Source organism: Pteropus alecto, unplaced genomic scaffold (genome assembly GCF_000325575.1).
Source record: "Pteropus alecto unplaced genomic scaffold, ASM32557v1 scaffold65, whole genome shotgun sequence".
Lineage (NCBI taxonomy): Eukaryota > Metazoa > Chordata > Mammalia > Chiroptera > Pteropodidae > Pteropus > Pteropus alecto.
In genome coordinates, this window is record NW_006439191.1 from 5,034,123 (window position 1) to 5,050,269 (window position 16,147).

The following is a 16,147-nucleotide window of genomic DNA, read 5'->3' on the forward strand; positions in this document are numbered from 1 at the left end:
AGTAATCTAGGCCCGAGACTCGATCGCTTACCCCGTCTTCGCTCTGCCTGCGCAGGCAGCCTCATGCTAGACTTCACAAACGAACTTGAGTGTAGCATTGAGTATTGACATATTGAACATAGTGCTTAATGACTATTTGCCAAATTGGACTGAATCATCAATAAGCTGTTTCTGACCTGAAGACCCGCTGTACCAGAAAAGTCAGTGCTGCGATGAACAGAAAGAGAGGGTCTTAAATGACGGGAGGAGGGATTGGCTAGGACCAAAGGGACATCCTTCTCTGATGGTGAGGAACTGGAGTTAAGTGGTGGAACTTCTCTCCTGAGACAGATAGATGGAAGCATCAGTGCACCAGAGGTCTGGCACTATATCCTATTAAAGATGTAGTGTTATATGTGTGTGTGTGTATGTACAAACACACACGCAAATTTAGCTGGTCTTAATTTCATCCATTTTTCATCTTCGAATTTCATCCATTCCTACATTCCCAAGACAGTGGATGTAGGAATGGATGAAATTCGATGACAATCGTTTATTTTTCTGATTACTTCCTTCAAAGTTGTCAGTCCATAATGAGTCAGAGTGGCCTCCTGCCACGGAAACTTGGCCTAGTGAACAGAATTCCTAGACACTAGCCCTACTGTTCTGTGGAAGATGTCCTTGATTACTTAAAAACCTCAGATGGGACTTTCCTGATGAACCTAATAAAGTCTTCTCTTGGGATTCTCAGGGCAAAAGATTGAGATTTTGGGGGCCACTTTGAACACATGAACACATACACGCACATGCACACACTTAAACTCAAACAGTAAGCAGAAACATTCTAGTTTCCTGATTATCATAGCTTCTCTCTTGAGCACTGCAAGGATTAATCTTTAGAAAAATGGAACACGGCAGCGATACAGGACTGTCAGCATGTAGGGCCCATGGGCAAAGGGCCCTATGACGCTTAAAGTGTGGAGCCACAGGCCTCTTCTTTTCCAGAAACTATTTAGTGTAATGAAAACAGAACCTAGCAGATTAAACAAAACAGAGGTCATCAGATACTTTGCGTCTCGTGTTGCAAAGTGAAACGGCTATGAAGGGGTGACTCAGAGACTATTCCACACGGGAAATGCCATGAAACTGTTTCGGAAGATTCAATGTTTAGGCTCAGAACCCTGAAAATCACATTTTGAAAGATCAGGTTTTAAACACTGCAACATCAATGCCTTCAATAAAATGTGTCTGAAGGAAGCTGCCTCATTCCGAAAGTTCTCGTCAAGTAGTTTTACTTTTAGTTTTTACTTTCAGGTAGAGGTTTAGAACATAAATTCCAAGGACATGATAAGTAATATATTTCCTCAAGGATCACATATCAACTAAAATAGATCTTCTACACTTAAGAACACTGCTTCTAATGCTTATATAATGAAGGGTTTAGAAGATGTAACATGAAGGACCTTGATATACAAAGATAATTAAATGTCAAATGAAAAGTAAAGTACTGATTCTGAAATATTTTAAAAATGTCATCCCTTCATTCACATGTTGCTTATTTGGTCATATGAGAGAATGAAACATAAGGACCGTGAGAAAACATGATGTTTAAAACTATTCATTTACAAAGATTCTTCTGGAGTTTCATTAAAATATATTTGCCCAGTATTATTTAGATATTTTGATGTTATACTCTATAAGATAAGCTTCATGTAAATTGAGCTGCCTAAACTGGAAGCACAGAAATAGGATTTGATCTTTGAAAATCATGCTTTATGCTGTTCATTTTTTTTTTTTCTTTTTAGGAGGAGTTTTCATATTAAGATTGTGGCATATTTTGAAAACCATGTGGACTTAACGGCTAAGACCACAAGGTTTCGTCCTCTCTTCATCTGAAGGCTTGCTGCTGATTTCTCAGGGCATTTTTTTTTTTTTTTGCCTAACCATTTTGGTTTACGGCATTATTCTCTCTTGCAATGTGGTTTACGGCTAGTAGGTAGTGAGTATGGGATCTGAATCCCAGTGTGAGGAACACTAGAGGCTGGAATCCACTACCGCTCCTACTTTTTCTTATGTGCGGTTCTCGTCCCTGCTCTATTATAAAAGAGCTCCCTGATACCAGGACCATCCTGTTTCTGTGTCTCTCATGGAACACCAGGCGATCGCAGGCAGAAACAGAGCTCGCGGGAGATACCACGAACTGAATTAAGCTGTGTTTTGAGCCAGACGGGGGCCAACCCAGAAACATCGCCACTAAATTAGAGTGCATGTAATATTCATATCCATATCTATACACCTAGATATCTAGAAATTTCATTTCCTTCTTCCTCAAAGAGCCAATCACATTGCATACTGTATCTAGAGATATTTATTTCTATACCTCTAGATATTGTTTCATTCATATAATCCCTATATTCATCCAGGGATTATATGAATTATATCACCTAGATACCGATATGTGATACAACTGGCTCTTTGAGAAAGAACAAAATTAAATTTCTGTCTCATTTTGTCTGAGCTTCATACCCATGAGATATAGAGGAACACCTTTAATCTTCCCATTTCATGGGTTTGGAAATCAGATAAAGAGAAATTTACTTATTTGCTTGAGGTAATGCAAATTAACTGTGATCTGCAAACTGGCTTCCAATATCCCTTATACTCAGTATCTTATCCCAAAGACTGCAGTGCTTCTTCTCACACATGAAAGATTTTCATGTATTCAACCCCGAAGTGAAGAAAAATGGTAAGCTGGATAAAAAATGAATTTCACCGTATTCAGAGCATCTAAGTACTCACCATTACTGTGAAAGCACGCACAGTAGAGACGTTACAGGTCGGGTCGTCTGATGGCTCTTGGTAGACCACGTGGTACAGGGAGATAACGCCATTTGGTGACTCCGGCCTTGTCCAGTTCAGCATGACTGAATGCGGGCCAGTGGCCTGCGCCCAAGGTGCTGGCAAATCTTGGGGTGGGGCTTCCAGAGTCTGCGCTGATGACCACGGACTCTCCACAGTGCCCCTGGCATTACGGGCTCTGACCTGGTATTCGTAGAGCGTGAAGGGTCTCAGAGTGTCCGCAGCATCGGTAAATTCAAGGGCTCCTTCTGACCAGACGAACACAAGGGACCCCTCCTCAACGCCCGCGGGACGCCTGAAAGGAAACCGAGGTGACAATCAGGAACAACTGCACGCGTCACAGCCAGGTTTGCCGAGAGAGTAAGGAATCGCTTTCTAGAAGATTTTGCTATCAGCTTGATTTTTCAACTGTCTCTTCCTGGTGTCATAATGAAGACCAGATGGAGGAATAAGTGCACCAGAGGTCTGGCACTATATCCTATTAAAGATGTAGTGTTATATTTATATGTGTGTATGTACACACACGCAAATTTAGCTGACCTTAAAAAGTAGAACATCACCCATAATCACATTTTCTTGTTTTATCTCCTAGACATTTTTTCTAAAAAAAAAAAAAAAAAATACACATGCAATATATGGAAGCAAGCAAAAATTTTTTAAAAAAATCTAAAAATTAAAATAAAAATACAGAAGCACATATGTAAGTACTATTAACGCTTTTGTGTATTTTCTGAAGCTTTGTCTATGTACGTGTGTGTGTGTGTGTGGTGCATGTGCGCCTGCAGTTAGATCAGGGTTTTATTTTTTGCACAATGGAAACCGCACTTTACACAATTATTAGAAGCCGGTATTATTGGGAGTCTTTTCCCTTCTATGGTCTATGGGTTACAATGAGGGTACCGATCTGTTTAAATCTCCCTGTGTCTACGTCTTTTGCTAACATGCTCCTACACTCACTCTGAGCTTGGCCATATGACTCTCTCTGGCCAGGGGGACATGAGAAGAGACTTGAAACATTTGCACACTGAGGCTGACGCCCCTGACTGCTCCTGAAGCCACAGGCTGTGCCTATGGAAGGGCCCAGGCTGATGCACCAGCGGATAAGGAAGGGCCCAGGCCGGCGCACCAGCGGATAAGGAGCCACGGCGAGAAGCCTGGCATTCTCGTCTTCTTTTGCCCAGCACGATGCTGTTTGGTATTTGTTTCCAGGATGTTTTTAAAAGTATTTCAAATTCACTTCCCACCTGTCACTTATGTCTCTTTATTTGAATGTTCTCCTCTTGGATTAAACCATAACTCTTCAAAGTAAAGCCCATTTTTTCTTCTATTTATCAGCAAAACTTTATTGAGCACTTATTGTACACTGGGCTTTGTACCAGGAGTCAAAATACATAAACATAAAGCCCTTACCTAAAAAAGTTTCGCATCTGAGTAGAGAAATAGAGCTAAAAGCAAATCAATGAAAATAACATGTCACATAACAGGAATTTTCTTTAGAGATCTTTAAAGGCCAAAAATCCAATTCCTTTTAGATGTCTTCTCTGAAACCTGAAAAATGTGGTCTGCTCAAAAAAATTTTTTCAACTACCTGAGAAGGGGATTGGTTCATCCCATCTTTAGGTTTTACTGATATCAAAACTAGAGCCCATGAATACTCTGTTGGTACTCAATATACAGAGCATTAAACATCTAAGTAAGAGAAATGAAACTGTCAATTGTTGGGATGGCCCCAAATATCTGATGTTTCGCACAGGACAGTTATTTGCTCATCTAGGTGTAAATCAGATGCAGACTGGACCGAACGGGACATTCCTGAGGAATCGTGGTTGTTTTATTTGTGTCCCCAACATCCGAGTCCAGCCAAGTGTTCGATATTTTTTGTCTCAGGTGAATGGCATATAATTTTATTGCTTTTCTGTATCTTTGCCTCATCTCTATCAACTCTTTTTTTTCCTGTTAGGGTAGTATTCTGGGTTGGGGAAGAATGCACCCAAGAGATGAACCTCTCTTTCTTTAGCTTCCTCTCTAACTGAGGAGAGACCGATGAATAAATCAGTATTTCTAGGCCATTAGGAGTATTTAATTAACACACGCTTCATATGCTGGCATATTCACATACTGCCATATCAGATTAACCATCAAAATGGAAAGGGTTATTAAGACAAAGTAAATGACAGTATCTTTCACAAAAAGGAAGGATAGTTAAAATCTCTGACTTTGGGAATTCTGGTGATCCTCAAGTTGATAAATCACTATGACCTCAGTATGAGTGATGACGAACGTCCTGCCGGAGGCCACAGAGCTTCTTGGATGCCACTCAGTGACCTGCAATTACCATGGAAACCCACCTTGCTATTCCTCGCTACCATGTACAGACCAGATTCTGCACGCAGTGTGGGTTTGCAGGGTTTGGCCATTGTACTGCTGCAGATACCAGGTACCATGTATGTCATTGGAATGACGACCACAGGGCTCACAACCAAGGTCTCCTCTCCCTGAATTTTTTCAGAGGTGTTTGCTAGCGACATGATATGGCAAACTTACATGAACTTCTATGGGGAAATAAAATTTTCTATTTTGTTTGGCTTCAACCTTTCTATGACAATTCAATTAATTTTTTATTAAAGTCTCATGAATTCCCACAATGAGGTGTAGCCACGGTTGTCATAAAACTGACATTAAAAAAATATGGCCTGAAAGTGTGAATTTTTAAAAAACTATACTATGTAGAAGATTAAGCATTATGTTAACCTCGAGTTTTATTCACCAAAACAATAAAAGGATGCAGACTGGTTAAGTACTTATCACTATAGAATATTAATAAATTAATATTACTGTGAGGTAAATATTCCATCTGTGGTATTAAAAACCAGAATATCTTTAGGTCTGAATAAACTCTGAGTGCAAGAGCTTGAGTGGACTACAATTATTCTTAATTTATTTAAAATTTAGGCTTCAACTGCTCATTTAAATGGAAGTGTTTCCTCTTAAACAGTCTATATTGAAGAAAGTCACAATTTCCATCCCCTCCGAATAGCCAAATGGTTATTTTATGCTTAGGCTCATTTTTTCAACTTTTCCAACTAGAGTTAATTTAATATTGCTTAGCACTACAAAGAAAACAAAAGTGTTAAAACTGGGAACTATATATTTTAAAAGGCATTCCTATTTATATTATCTTAATGTAGCATAACCTTTTAAAGAGCTCCCTACCCCTTATTCTCTGCCAGAAATTCTCAGTGTTTATCATCAAAAGCGATTAGAACAAAATCCTATTAACTCAATGCATTTTCCCTAACAATTTAAGATTATAAAACTGCCACCATCACCTCAAGAATAAGAGTAAGAATATTCCAAATTTAAATAAATAGCCAAAAACACTGGTAGTTAGGAGAGGGAGGTTGCTGATTCTGGCCCTGTCACTTAATTAAATGACCTCCGGCAAATTTACCTGTGTTCCCTAGTTTCTGTGTCACTTTGTAAACTGGAGTTAATTACCTTAAATAATATGAGATGACAGAATGAGATGATATCCTAGAATTTCTGTAAGAATCAAATCAAATAATGGCCATGAAAAACCACTGGGTAAAATATAATACACGATGCAAATAAAGTTGTCATAGAACTAATGTCCAAGGCTGTATTTAGGAAGGCAAATCCGTCAGGTGTATAAAGGCCGCACTGAAAGGGAGTGACAGCAGGCAGTCACACATTGAAGAGGTTGTCCCAGCAGAGCACTGGAGAAGAAGTGGAGATGCCGACGCAGGCTGATGGCAGTGTGAAGGGAAACACAAGTGATTGCAAAATGCTTTGTGAAGGTTGAATCGTCCAGCTCTCTGGTGCTGGGGGAGGGACTTCAGAGACCTTTGAAACGTCTGAAGACTTAACTTCATTTAAGACTTTTTCATGATTAACAGGCCCAGCTCGGAGATGCTGTGGATTTGGTTCTAGACCACGAAAATAAAGCTGATATTGCAGTAAAGAAAGTGACATGAATGTCTTGGTTTCCCAGCGCTTAGAAAAGCACGTTCGTGTGAATCGTCTCGTGTGCCTCGGCCAGCAATTATTTTCTAAACAAGTCTCCTCAGGAAAAGAGTTTGGTATATTCTGCATACGGTACTTAGGTTTTGTGGATGGATTTTGCTATTTACAAGGTTATAGACAGAGGATGCAGAAGACATGCTGAAGAAGCTTTGTGTACAAAACCAGAGCGACCGTGAAGAGAAGGGGAGGGCCCAAGCCGGCCCTGTCTGCGGCCTGTCGGCAAACAGTCTGCAGAGCACTAAACGTCCCCGTCACAGGAAATCTTCTCTTTTGTAACTCGCACACACAATCAACAAAGCAGCCTGAAAAAATTACAGTAGTCCCTGTTACCCACGGTTTCGCTGTCCGTGGTTTTCAGTTACCAGCGGTCCCCTGAGGCCAACCGCGGTCTAAAAATATTCAATGAAACATTCCAGAAATAAACAATTCACGAGTTTTAAATTGTGCGCCGTTCTGAGTGGTGTGACGAAATCTTGTGCCGGCCCGCTCCGTCCTGTCCAGGATGTGAATCGTCACTTTGTCCTCCGTTATCTACTCTCGGCCCATTGGTCACATAGTAGCCTTCTAGGTTCTCGAATTGACTGTCGTAGCATCACAGTGTGTGTGTTCGAGTCACCCGTATTTTGCTTCATAATGGCCCGAACGCGCATGAGTAGCGATGCTGGCAATTCTGATAAAGCCAAGAGAAGCCTTACAGTGCTTCGTCTAAATGAAAAGGTGAGTGCAGGACCGTAAGGTGTTTTGACAGGGAGATCGAGAGAAAGCCCGTTCGTGTAACTTTTATTACAGTATGTTGTTATAATTGTCTGTTTTATTATTAGCTATTGTTGACAGTCTCTCACTGGGCCTAATTTACAAATTAAACTTTATCATGGATATACATGTATAGGAAAAAAAAAAATTACATATAGGAGTTGGGATCATCTGCAGTTTCAGGCATCCACTGGGGGCGTCTTGGAATGTGTCCCCTCGAATAAGGAAGGACGGCTATATCAAATTAACAGGTAAACTAACAGAAGCGATCACGTTAATAGTCATGTCTTTACTGGGTTATTGTTTCGTTTTGATTTTTAGACTCATAAACATCTCCTCTCCTTACCGAAGCAGACACTTTTTTCATAGGATATCGTTAACAATAGAAGGGGATGGCTGAGGGGAAATGATCTGGGGGCGTTGAAGAGACTGGAGTGACAAGTATTTCCAGGATGAGACTGGCAAGTTGGCTTCCTGCAATTTCATGGAAACATCTGCAGAGGCCGAACCCCGTTTTTGGTGTGAGCTAAATGCATTTCCTTTGGGAGTGATAGAAGAAAGAGAAGGCAAATGATGAAGCAGAAATTACAGACCATAACCTTCCCAGAACTACTGCGGGCTGTGGCTGTAACGGCACGAGGGGCTCTCTGTAGTCCCGGAATCAAAAAGAACTATGTGTCTACCTTCTATTTCTGTCCTTACAAATTTCCGATTTTTTTTTTTTTTTTTTTTTGCAGCTATCTAAGAAAAATTTGATATTGTTGTTGTCTAAGCACATTTAAACTTCAGCTGAAATAACGGCCAAGTGATTCATGCCTATGTAGGTGAATATAATGATTGTATCTGGAGCCCCAGTGAGCCATTTTCATTTCACTTTAAATAAAAAACAAAATGTGTCTATGTCAGTCAGTGCCCTTCTGCTGTACTCAGAGGTATCAAACAGGCCACAATTATGATTGTGAAGTGATTGTGTCACATTGGAGGAAGGTTTATTGCTTCTGAGTCTGCGAGGCAGTAACACATTCTGTTTCATATTACTCTTTATATCATTGTTTGGCTGTGACTAGAATAATCAAATGCCATCAAATGCTGTCAAATTCAATTTACAGTATTTTTCATTGAAGCGGGCTTTCTGCATTATATTTCCTGTTTTTCCTCTCTATAGCTGCCATGGAATAGTCACTGTAATCATGAGCTTTATTTACAAAACCAACAGAGTGAAGCCACGTCCTGGTCTGTAACAGATACTTTACTTCCCTTTATTCAGAATAGAAATTGGATGTGCTTTTCTCATACAATTAGCATTAAGTAGATGAAAGAAAACTATTCCAAGAGGATGGGCATTTTAGAGCCTGCCCTGATGTGCTGAGCGCAAAATGTAGATTCGCATTAGCCATTTTTACACGTTCGTGTGTATTTGAAATCAGAAATGCTATTCTTCAAATTAATGTTTGCGGAGAAGAAATTTGGCTTGCTCATTTTCGGCAGTGCCATCTACGTAACCAGAAATGCAATGATACTTTCTCCTTTCCTAATTTTCCTACAAACCCTTGGCTCACCACTGAACAGTGCTCTGAATCACAGGGCTTCCATATCTGGAGTTGCAAGAGGAGCCTACGCTGTTTCATGTCGTGTCCGGGGCGTAGGGCCCCATGAAGGAAGGCACGAGGCCGCTGGAGAGACCAACAAAGGATGCTGCAGTGGGGGCGAGGAGCTGAGAAGAAATGAGCTGAGCTCCACATGCCTGACGCAATGCACTGCTTTTGTAGTGGGGTTTTCAGCCTGCAAATCCTTATGTCTACCGTATCGTCTGCCATCGTGTCTCCTCTGCCTTAGATAATGCTATGGTCTGAATGTTTGTGCCCAGCCTTTCCCCTCCATATGTGGACCCCCTAACCCCAGGGTGATGTTACGAGGAGGTGGGGCCTTTGGAGGGTGATCAGATCGCACAGAACCCCTTAGCTGCTCCCACCGGGCCAGGACACAGTGGAAGGATAGCCCCCGATGACCCCGGAGGTGGGCTCTCACTGGACACCGAATCTGCCAGCACCTTGATTTTGCACTTCCTAACCTGTAGAGCTGTGAGAAACAAACTTTCGTTGTTTCTAAGCCAGCCCAGTTTATGGTATTTCTGTTACAGCAGCTTGAACGAGTTAAGACAGATGGCAAGCTCTCAGCCGACAGTCTTTGCTGCCCTGACTCTGTTTCCCTTTCTTTCCTTCCTCTCGGTCTCTTCCTCCCTCTCCTTCAAAGTGCCTGTCTCTCGTTCTCATTCTCTTTCTCCTTCTCCCTTCTCCCTTCCCTCCTTCTCATCCTTCTCTTCTTCCCCTTTATGCATTACGTATTTAAAGAAAACATCAATTTAAAGCTATGTGCTCGCTGACCGGGCGAAGACTGGCTCAGGGAGCGCAACGCCCTGCAAACCAAAATGCCCGTGGCATCTCTTTCTCTGTCCCTCCCCCTCCCTCCCCTTCCCCTTTCTCTTTCCCCCTTTTCCTCCATTTGAGGTGGTTACACTTAATAAATTCCGCGCATCCTGGAGAAAAGAAGCCGTGTTGACACCATCAGCCAGCTGTCTGCAAAGTCACTGGAACAGAAGGGAACCGCGGAACCGAGCCGCTGTTCGTCCACATGGAGAGCACCGTCTTTCGAGGGTGAGAAAAAGCCCTTCCCATCGCTACATAACAGGTGATGGAAGACGTGAGAACGCTCGCCCCAGACCCGGCGCTTCCTCTGGAACCACGATGCCCGCCTGGTTAATGCGCCTCTAGCGCCCGCCCTGCCGCTTTATTAAAGGCGGGGCTTAGCAGTGGCGAGGTCTCCTCTCGGACAGGGCTCAAACAAACGCGGCATGCAGTCGCTCTGACGCTTTTCCTTGGATAATGTGTGAATGTTTCCACTACCACGTTCAGTCCCCAGTACGTGCTCCAAAAATCATGGATTGCCGCCCATTCCCTTACAGAAACAGAAAATGCATTCGATTCCACAGTCTCGGAATGGTGCGCATTCTTAAATAATTAAAAATAACAGTAACGGGCAACGTTACCTGTGAATAAAGTAGTTGGTGATGACTCCATTTGGTCTGTTGGGTGGTGTCCATCTAACTTCGATGCGAGCTGATCCCAGAGCCTTAAGAACAGGCGAATTTAGATCCATCGGGGCTGTTTCGGATGTCTTGGCAAACGTCCTGCAGCTAGCTCCGCAGCTTCCTTGAAACAAAAATTGAGAGCTTTAGCAATCTGACAGGCAGAGAGTTACAGATGCGTACAGAAAGGTAAAGATATCACGAAAGTCATTTTATCCGAACTTTTGTAGATACATCTATACACATTTTAGACTAATACTGTCTATCTCTACAGAATTTGAATGTTTAAATTGGGCATCATTGTTGGAAACTCCATTAATGAACCACACATATTTGTACAGGCATAGACAATAAAGCATATGCATGTCTGAACAGAGTTTTCTCATTTTATTGCAGTCATTCGAGCAAGAAAGTGATAACGTGCTTGAGTTTGTCAAGTGTGTGTGTGTGTGTGTGTGAGAGAGAGAGATCTTATATGCCCGAACTATATTTTTTTGCCAGTATTTTAAAACAATGACCACCTATCAACATGCAGAAACAATTAAGCTGAAGGATATTGTATCTTCATAGCATACCTTGAGAGACATAGAGATGCAGAAGTTGATGTTACATTTAAGTCAAGAGAACCTTAATTTAAAGCTATTTCCATGGTTAGCTGAAGACTGGATCAGGGAGCACAATACCATTCAAACTAAAATGGCTTGTCTGGTTCACAGAGAGCAGTGGGCAAACTGACTCTGTTTCAGAATGAAGCAGAGCAAAACCACAGGCCCCCATCCCTAACCAACTCTATGGGAACTCATATTCATCTGTATGAGTATGACATGTAACATGTAACACAGGAGTTCCAACCACATGTTGAATGTGATTGGTAAATTTCTTTGACCTAAGGTGAAGCAACTTGCTCTCTATACTAATATGAGTTACAGCTTTTCTTAACAACTGGATATTATATAAGATTTGGAGGAATGAAGGGAGTGAGAGAGGCTCTTCCCGAAGATGACTGCGCTAACCACTAGGCTAAACCATGAAACTCAAGGTGACAGTTTATGTACATGAGCTGTAGGGCTCGGGGGAGTACTTTAAAACACGTACGATTTATTTGAGTATAGCTTGGCTTCTAAATATTGTCTCCCTCCCTCTATCCCTGCCTTGAATAAAACTTAAGCAGAACCAAGGTGACTACATTTTCTATGAAGATTTTGTAATACTGATTTTGTATTATATTACCAATAATTCCTTTGTGTGATCTAGGTCTAGGTTTTTTTTTTTTTTTTTTTAAGGGCCTTTTAAAACAAGACTTTGCAATACTACCATTTTAATATATTTAAATATTCATGATTTAATGTGCAGAAATGCATAATGCTTCACTCAGTGCCAGGCTCTGATTTTTCTGGGTAAACAGTCCAGTATAAATAGAAAGGAAATGTTAGTCTTTGTATTTGGATTGAGAATCTATTCCTTCTTCACGGAACTTTTTAAAACAAAACACTATCATAGAAAAGCCTAGGACAAGTGTCTGAAAGACTTTCACCGTTTTGGCATGCTTGTATCCTTATCGCATACTGTGTGAATGGAGCCAAATTTTCCAGAAGGGTGGATCGGTGATGACCGGCGGAGAAGGTGAGGGGTGCTATACTTCCATCGTGGAGTAAGACGTTGTACTCCACAGGCATTTTGGAGATGAGGATCCCTTCAGAGAGAGAGAGAGAGAGAGAGAGACTAAAAACTTATGTGTATGCTCCACAGAATGGTCAACAAATGTTTGTCTTTTAAGAACAATGTATATTTAAACTTTTGTAACTTAAAGGCATATTATTGCTTAATACAGCAATTAATAACAATGTGAAATTCAAGCTGGGAAACATCAGAATGCATAGTCCAAAAGTGAGAAACGGGCATCGCCCATTTTCAAAAACAAATGAAGTATATTATCTCTATTCAAAGATACACTCTCCTGGCAAATAAAAATGAAGGCACATTTTGCTTCTTAAAAAATACAAGGCAATTAGAAATGCTGTCATATATTTTTTCCTAGGCTTACTTACTCTTAAAGTACATAAGAAAACCACCAGTTTTGTTTGTGACAATAATTTTCCTGTAGGCATTGTGTAAGCATCCAGTCTGACACTAAGTCCTTGACATAACAGCCCATAAAGTACTCAAATCGCAGTCTACCTAGAGAATCGCCAGTGCATTAATTATTGAGTCAGGACAGTCCACTCTATCAATGAGACTTATAGACCTAAATACATAAAAAATTTTGGTTCGAAAACTGTCATTTTTTCACAATGCTTCCTAAAGAAAGGAGGTCTTGTCAATTCATCCTCCTCACAATCTATTCATATAATTAAAAGCCTCTAAATTTGATTTGCTCTTGAACAACATGCACACTTGTTCGAGGAGATAATATGAGCCTTGAATGAAGAAAATAATAAAGTTTTTCACTAAATTTTCTCATTGACCTGATACTCGCAACATAGGTAGGTTTAATTATTTACCTTTGTAGTACTTAAGTTTATGTTTGGTAGATAAACAATGAAATCTATAGCACAGGATTCATTAATCCATGAGAAACGAGGTCTGAAGAATGAAATGTGGTCTTGCTTTTTATAGATAGAGCCCCAGTATATAAGGGGCGGAAGAGCTAGTACGAGCCAGAGAGGCTCAGGAATTTGTGTGGGACAGATGAAAATAAGGAGTTTCCAAAGGAAATACTGATCACAGCCAGAAGGACTGATCAATGGCTCCCTTTGGAAAGGTACTAGATCATGCTGAACCCAGACTGAGAATTTTTATTTTAAACATAGAGCATCCTAGTTAACATATCTGTTGAATTTGTCCTAGTAGCTTAAGTGACTGTTATTCTATCATTGACTCCTAAATTCTTATCTCTGATTTTATATCTCTTCAGCATTTCATATTTGTATCTTTTTTATAGTGGTTAGACATCTATATAGTTTATGAAGTAATTCCTCTGACTATTCTAGTACCCTCCTGGCACTATACATATTCATTACAATATGACTGGCCATATTCTCTCTGTTTTACAGCACCGTGACAATTTTGTAAGGTGAAGGGATTGACAAGTACAAATTCTAGTTCCAGATTTGTATTTTCAATAGCCTACTTCACACAAACCTAATCTCAACCGGTTCAAAACAGAATTACTGTATCTTCTGGGCCTGAACCTATACTCCTTATAGGTTACCCTCTCTCCATTTCCCAAAGCCAGAGGCCTTAGAGTAAGACCCTCAGTAAGACCCTCAGAGTAAGATTCTTGCAGTAGACCCTGCTTTCTTCACTCTCAGAGTCAAGTGGTCTCTACGTTTTATCAATTATTTCTTCAAGAAATTAGGGCTTCATGCATAAACAGCAACAGGGAGACTCTGAAGATGCTAACACGATCCAACCTGTTTTTTAGGCAAATAATAATGTTGGCAGGCAAACGCTGGATTGCAAACGTGAGAGACAGGAGGTAAGGGTACCAGTTTGAAAGTCATTGCATGGTCGCAGCAATAACGAAAACAAGAGTAGCCATTTCATTTTGTCTCTGTTTTATGCAAGGCAGCAGACATGATCTCATTTACTACCACTAGAATGTCAAGTTCATAAAGTTGGGGGCTTTATTCTCCTCCTCAGTGTAGTTCCAATGCTGAGATTTTAGCTCAAAGCTGCGTCTCGACCGTTGGTTGTCGGAATGAATGTTCATTCTGTCTTCTCTGTTCCTAGATCTTGTAGAAAAGTTTGACAAATGCACATTTGAAAAGTATGCCATCTTTCTTGTTGAACTAGACAAATCATTAAATGGAGCCAAACAGATCAGATCCCTCCTCTGGCCTTATTCGTTCGTGGTAAATTACTAACTTGTGTGAACGCATCTTTTCATGTGTATAATCATACTAACAGCCACGTCATAAAGAAAATATACGTAAAGCATTTTAGTACATTCCTACAACATAGAAAGTGCTGAATAAATGACAGACATCTCTACAAAATCACATGAAATGGAACAAAATGGAAAAATAAAAAAATCCCACAACTATGACAATGCTTCTTTGTGCCCTCAAACACTCCTGAACCCAAATTTTATATAAAGCTATTTCAATTACAAATAAATTTTCTATTCATTCTGGTAAATATCTTTATAACAATGTTTTGTTATCTAGTTTTATTTTTATGTATACTTGGATACGGTCAAGTTGTATTCCTAGGAAAATATCCTATTTTTCATTCTCAGTGGTAATTTAGAGTGGCTTCCCTTTCAGTGTGTCTGAAGTCACACTTGTCTTCAGCCTGTACCTACTGGTCTGCTTTCAGTAACCTCTATGCTCCAAAGGACAGGACCCCGAGGGGGTCAGGGAACAACACTGCACTTCCGCCACATTTCAAATTCAGACACGATCTCGGTCTAGGTTAAAACATGGCTGGGTAAAGCACGAACCTGGAAAATAGATTTTTCACATCTCAGTTAATCGGAAATAAATGTCCTTTACATATACCTACAAAGTGTTGAAAAAGAAAATGCTCCTTGAAGCTGTGAACATGTCAAACACTGACATGCATTTAGGAAGAGGGCCCTTCCACTGTCATAATTTACAGGACTGAGACACGAGAGCCTGCTGTGCGCCTGCAAGCCCTATGCCATCTGCAGTGAGTCTGAACCGACCTAGCCCCCTGGTATTCTGATGACTAAATGAAATGAAATGGGCAGATTTGTTAAAGTCAGCTGGGAAACCACACGACTTGGTTAGTTCCCGAGTTCATAAATTTATGTCAGACCGAGAGGAGCAATGGAAGCTCCAGTGAACCAATTTACCCTAAGTGCAAATGGCAGTTTTGTTATTTGGTGTCAAAGTTACCAGTCGCACAATGACAAGCTGCCATAACACATTTTCTTGTTCACTAAAGAACAAGGATTCCGTTGGTTAATATTCCTTGCAATGCTCCTTTTCATAATTTACAACAACTAGACGCTGATAGGTTATTTAACATTTATGAAGTTAAGATGTAATCAGAAAAACCCTGATTATCTTTACAAATAAAAAAGTTAAATTATTCAACTTTTTTTTTCTCTCCATGGCTTCATTTCACAGCAGGTGAATACTTTACAATGGGACAAGTCAATCAAATAATGCTTTTTAAAAATCTTTTTTTAGGAGCTGAAGCAGGAACAACTCTAAGAGAAAACTATTAATTCGGTTTGATAGCTGCATTTGCTTCAAAACACTAGCTGTGCTGCACATAATGCTTTTTACAGATCAGCTTAAATTCTTCTCTGTGTTGTAGGGATGTCTTCTTGGTTATGTCCTTTTGGGGGTATGAAAGTGAAACAGGACCTTCTTAAACACAATCCACACAAACTGTATGGAAATTTTACATAGTTTGTAGACTAGTTATTTTATGTGCTCTAACCAATAGACAGTA

General features: G+C 40.4%; 1 protein-coding gene across 1 annotated transcript in view; it reads right to left on the reverse strand.

Moving 5' to 3' along the window:
* USH2A (usherin) overlaps positions 1 to 16,147 on the reverse strand; it is a 564,162-nt gene that overhangs the window by 67,652 nt on the left and 480,363 nt on the right. The window contains exons 58-60 of the mRNA XM_025049837.1: positions 12,255 to 12,413; positions 10,682 to 10,844; positions 2,779 to 3,133 (exon numbers count right to left, since the gene is read on the reverse strand). Coding sequence (XP_024905605.1) covers positions 2,779 to 3,133; positions 10,682 to 10,844; positions 12,255 to 12,413 — 677 coding nt within the window. The remainder of the gene's footprint in view (positions 1 to 2,778; positions 3,134 to 10,681; positions 10,845 to 12,254; positions 12,414 to 16,147) is intronic.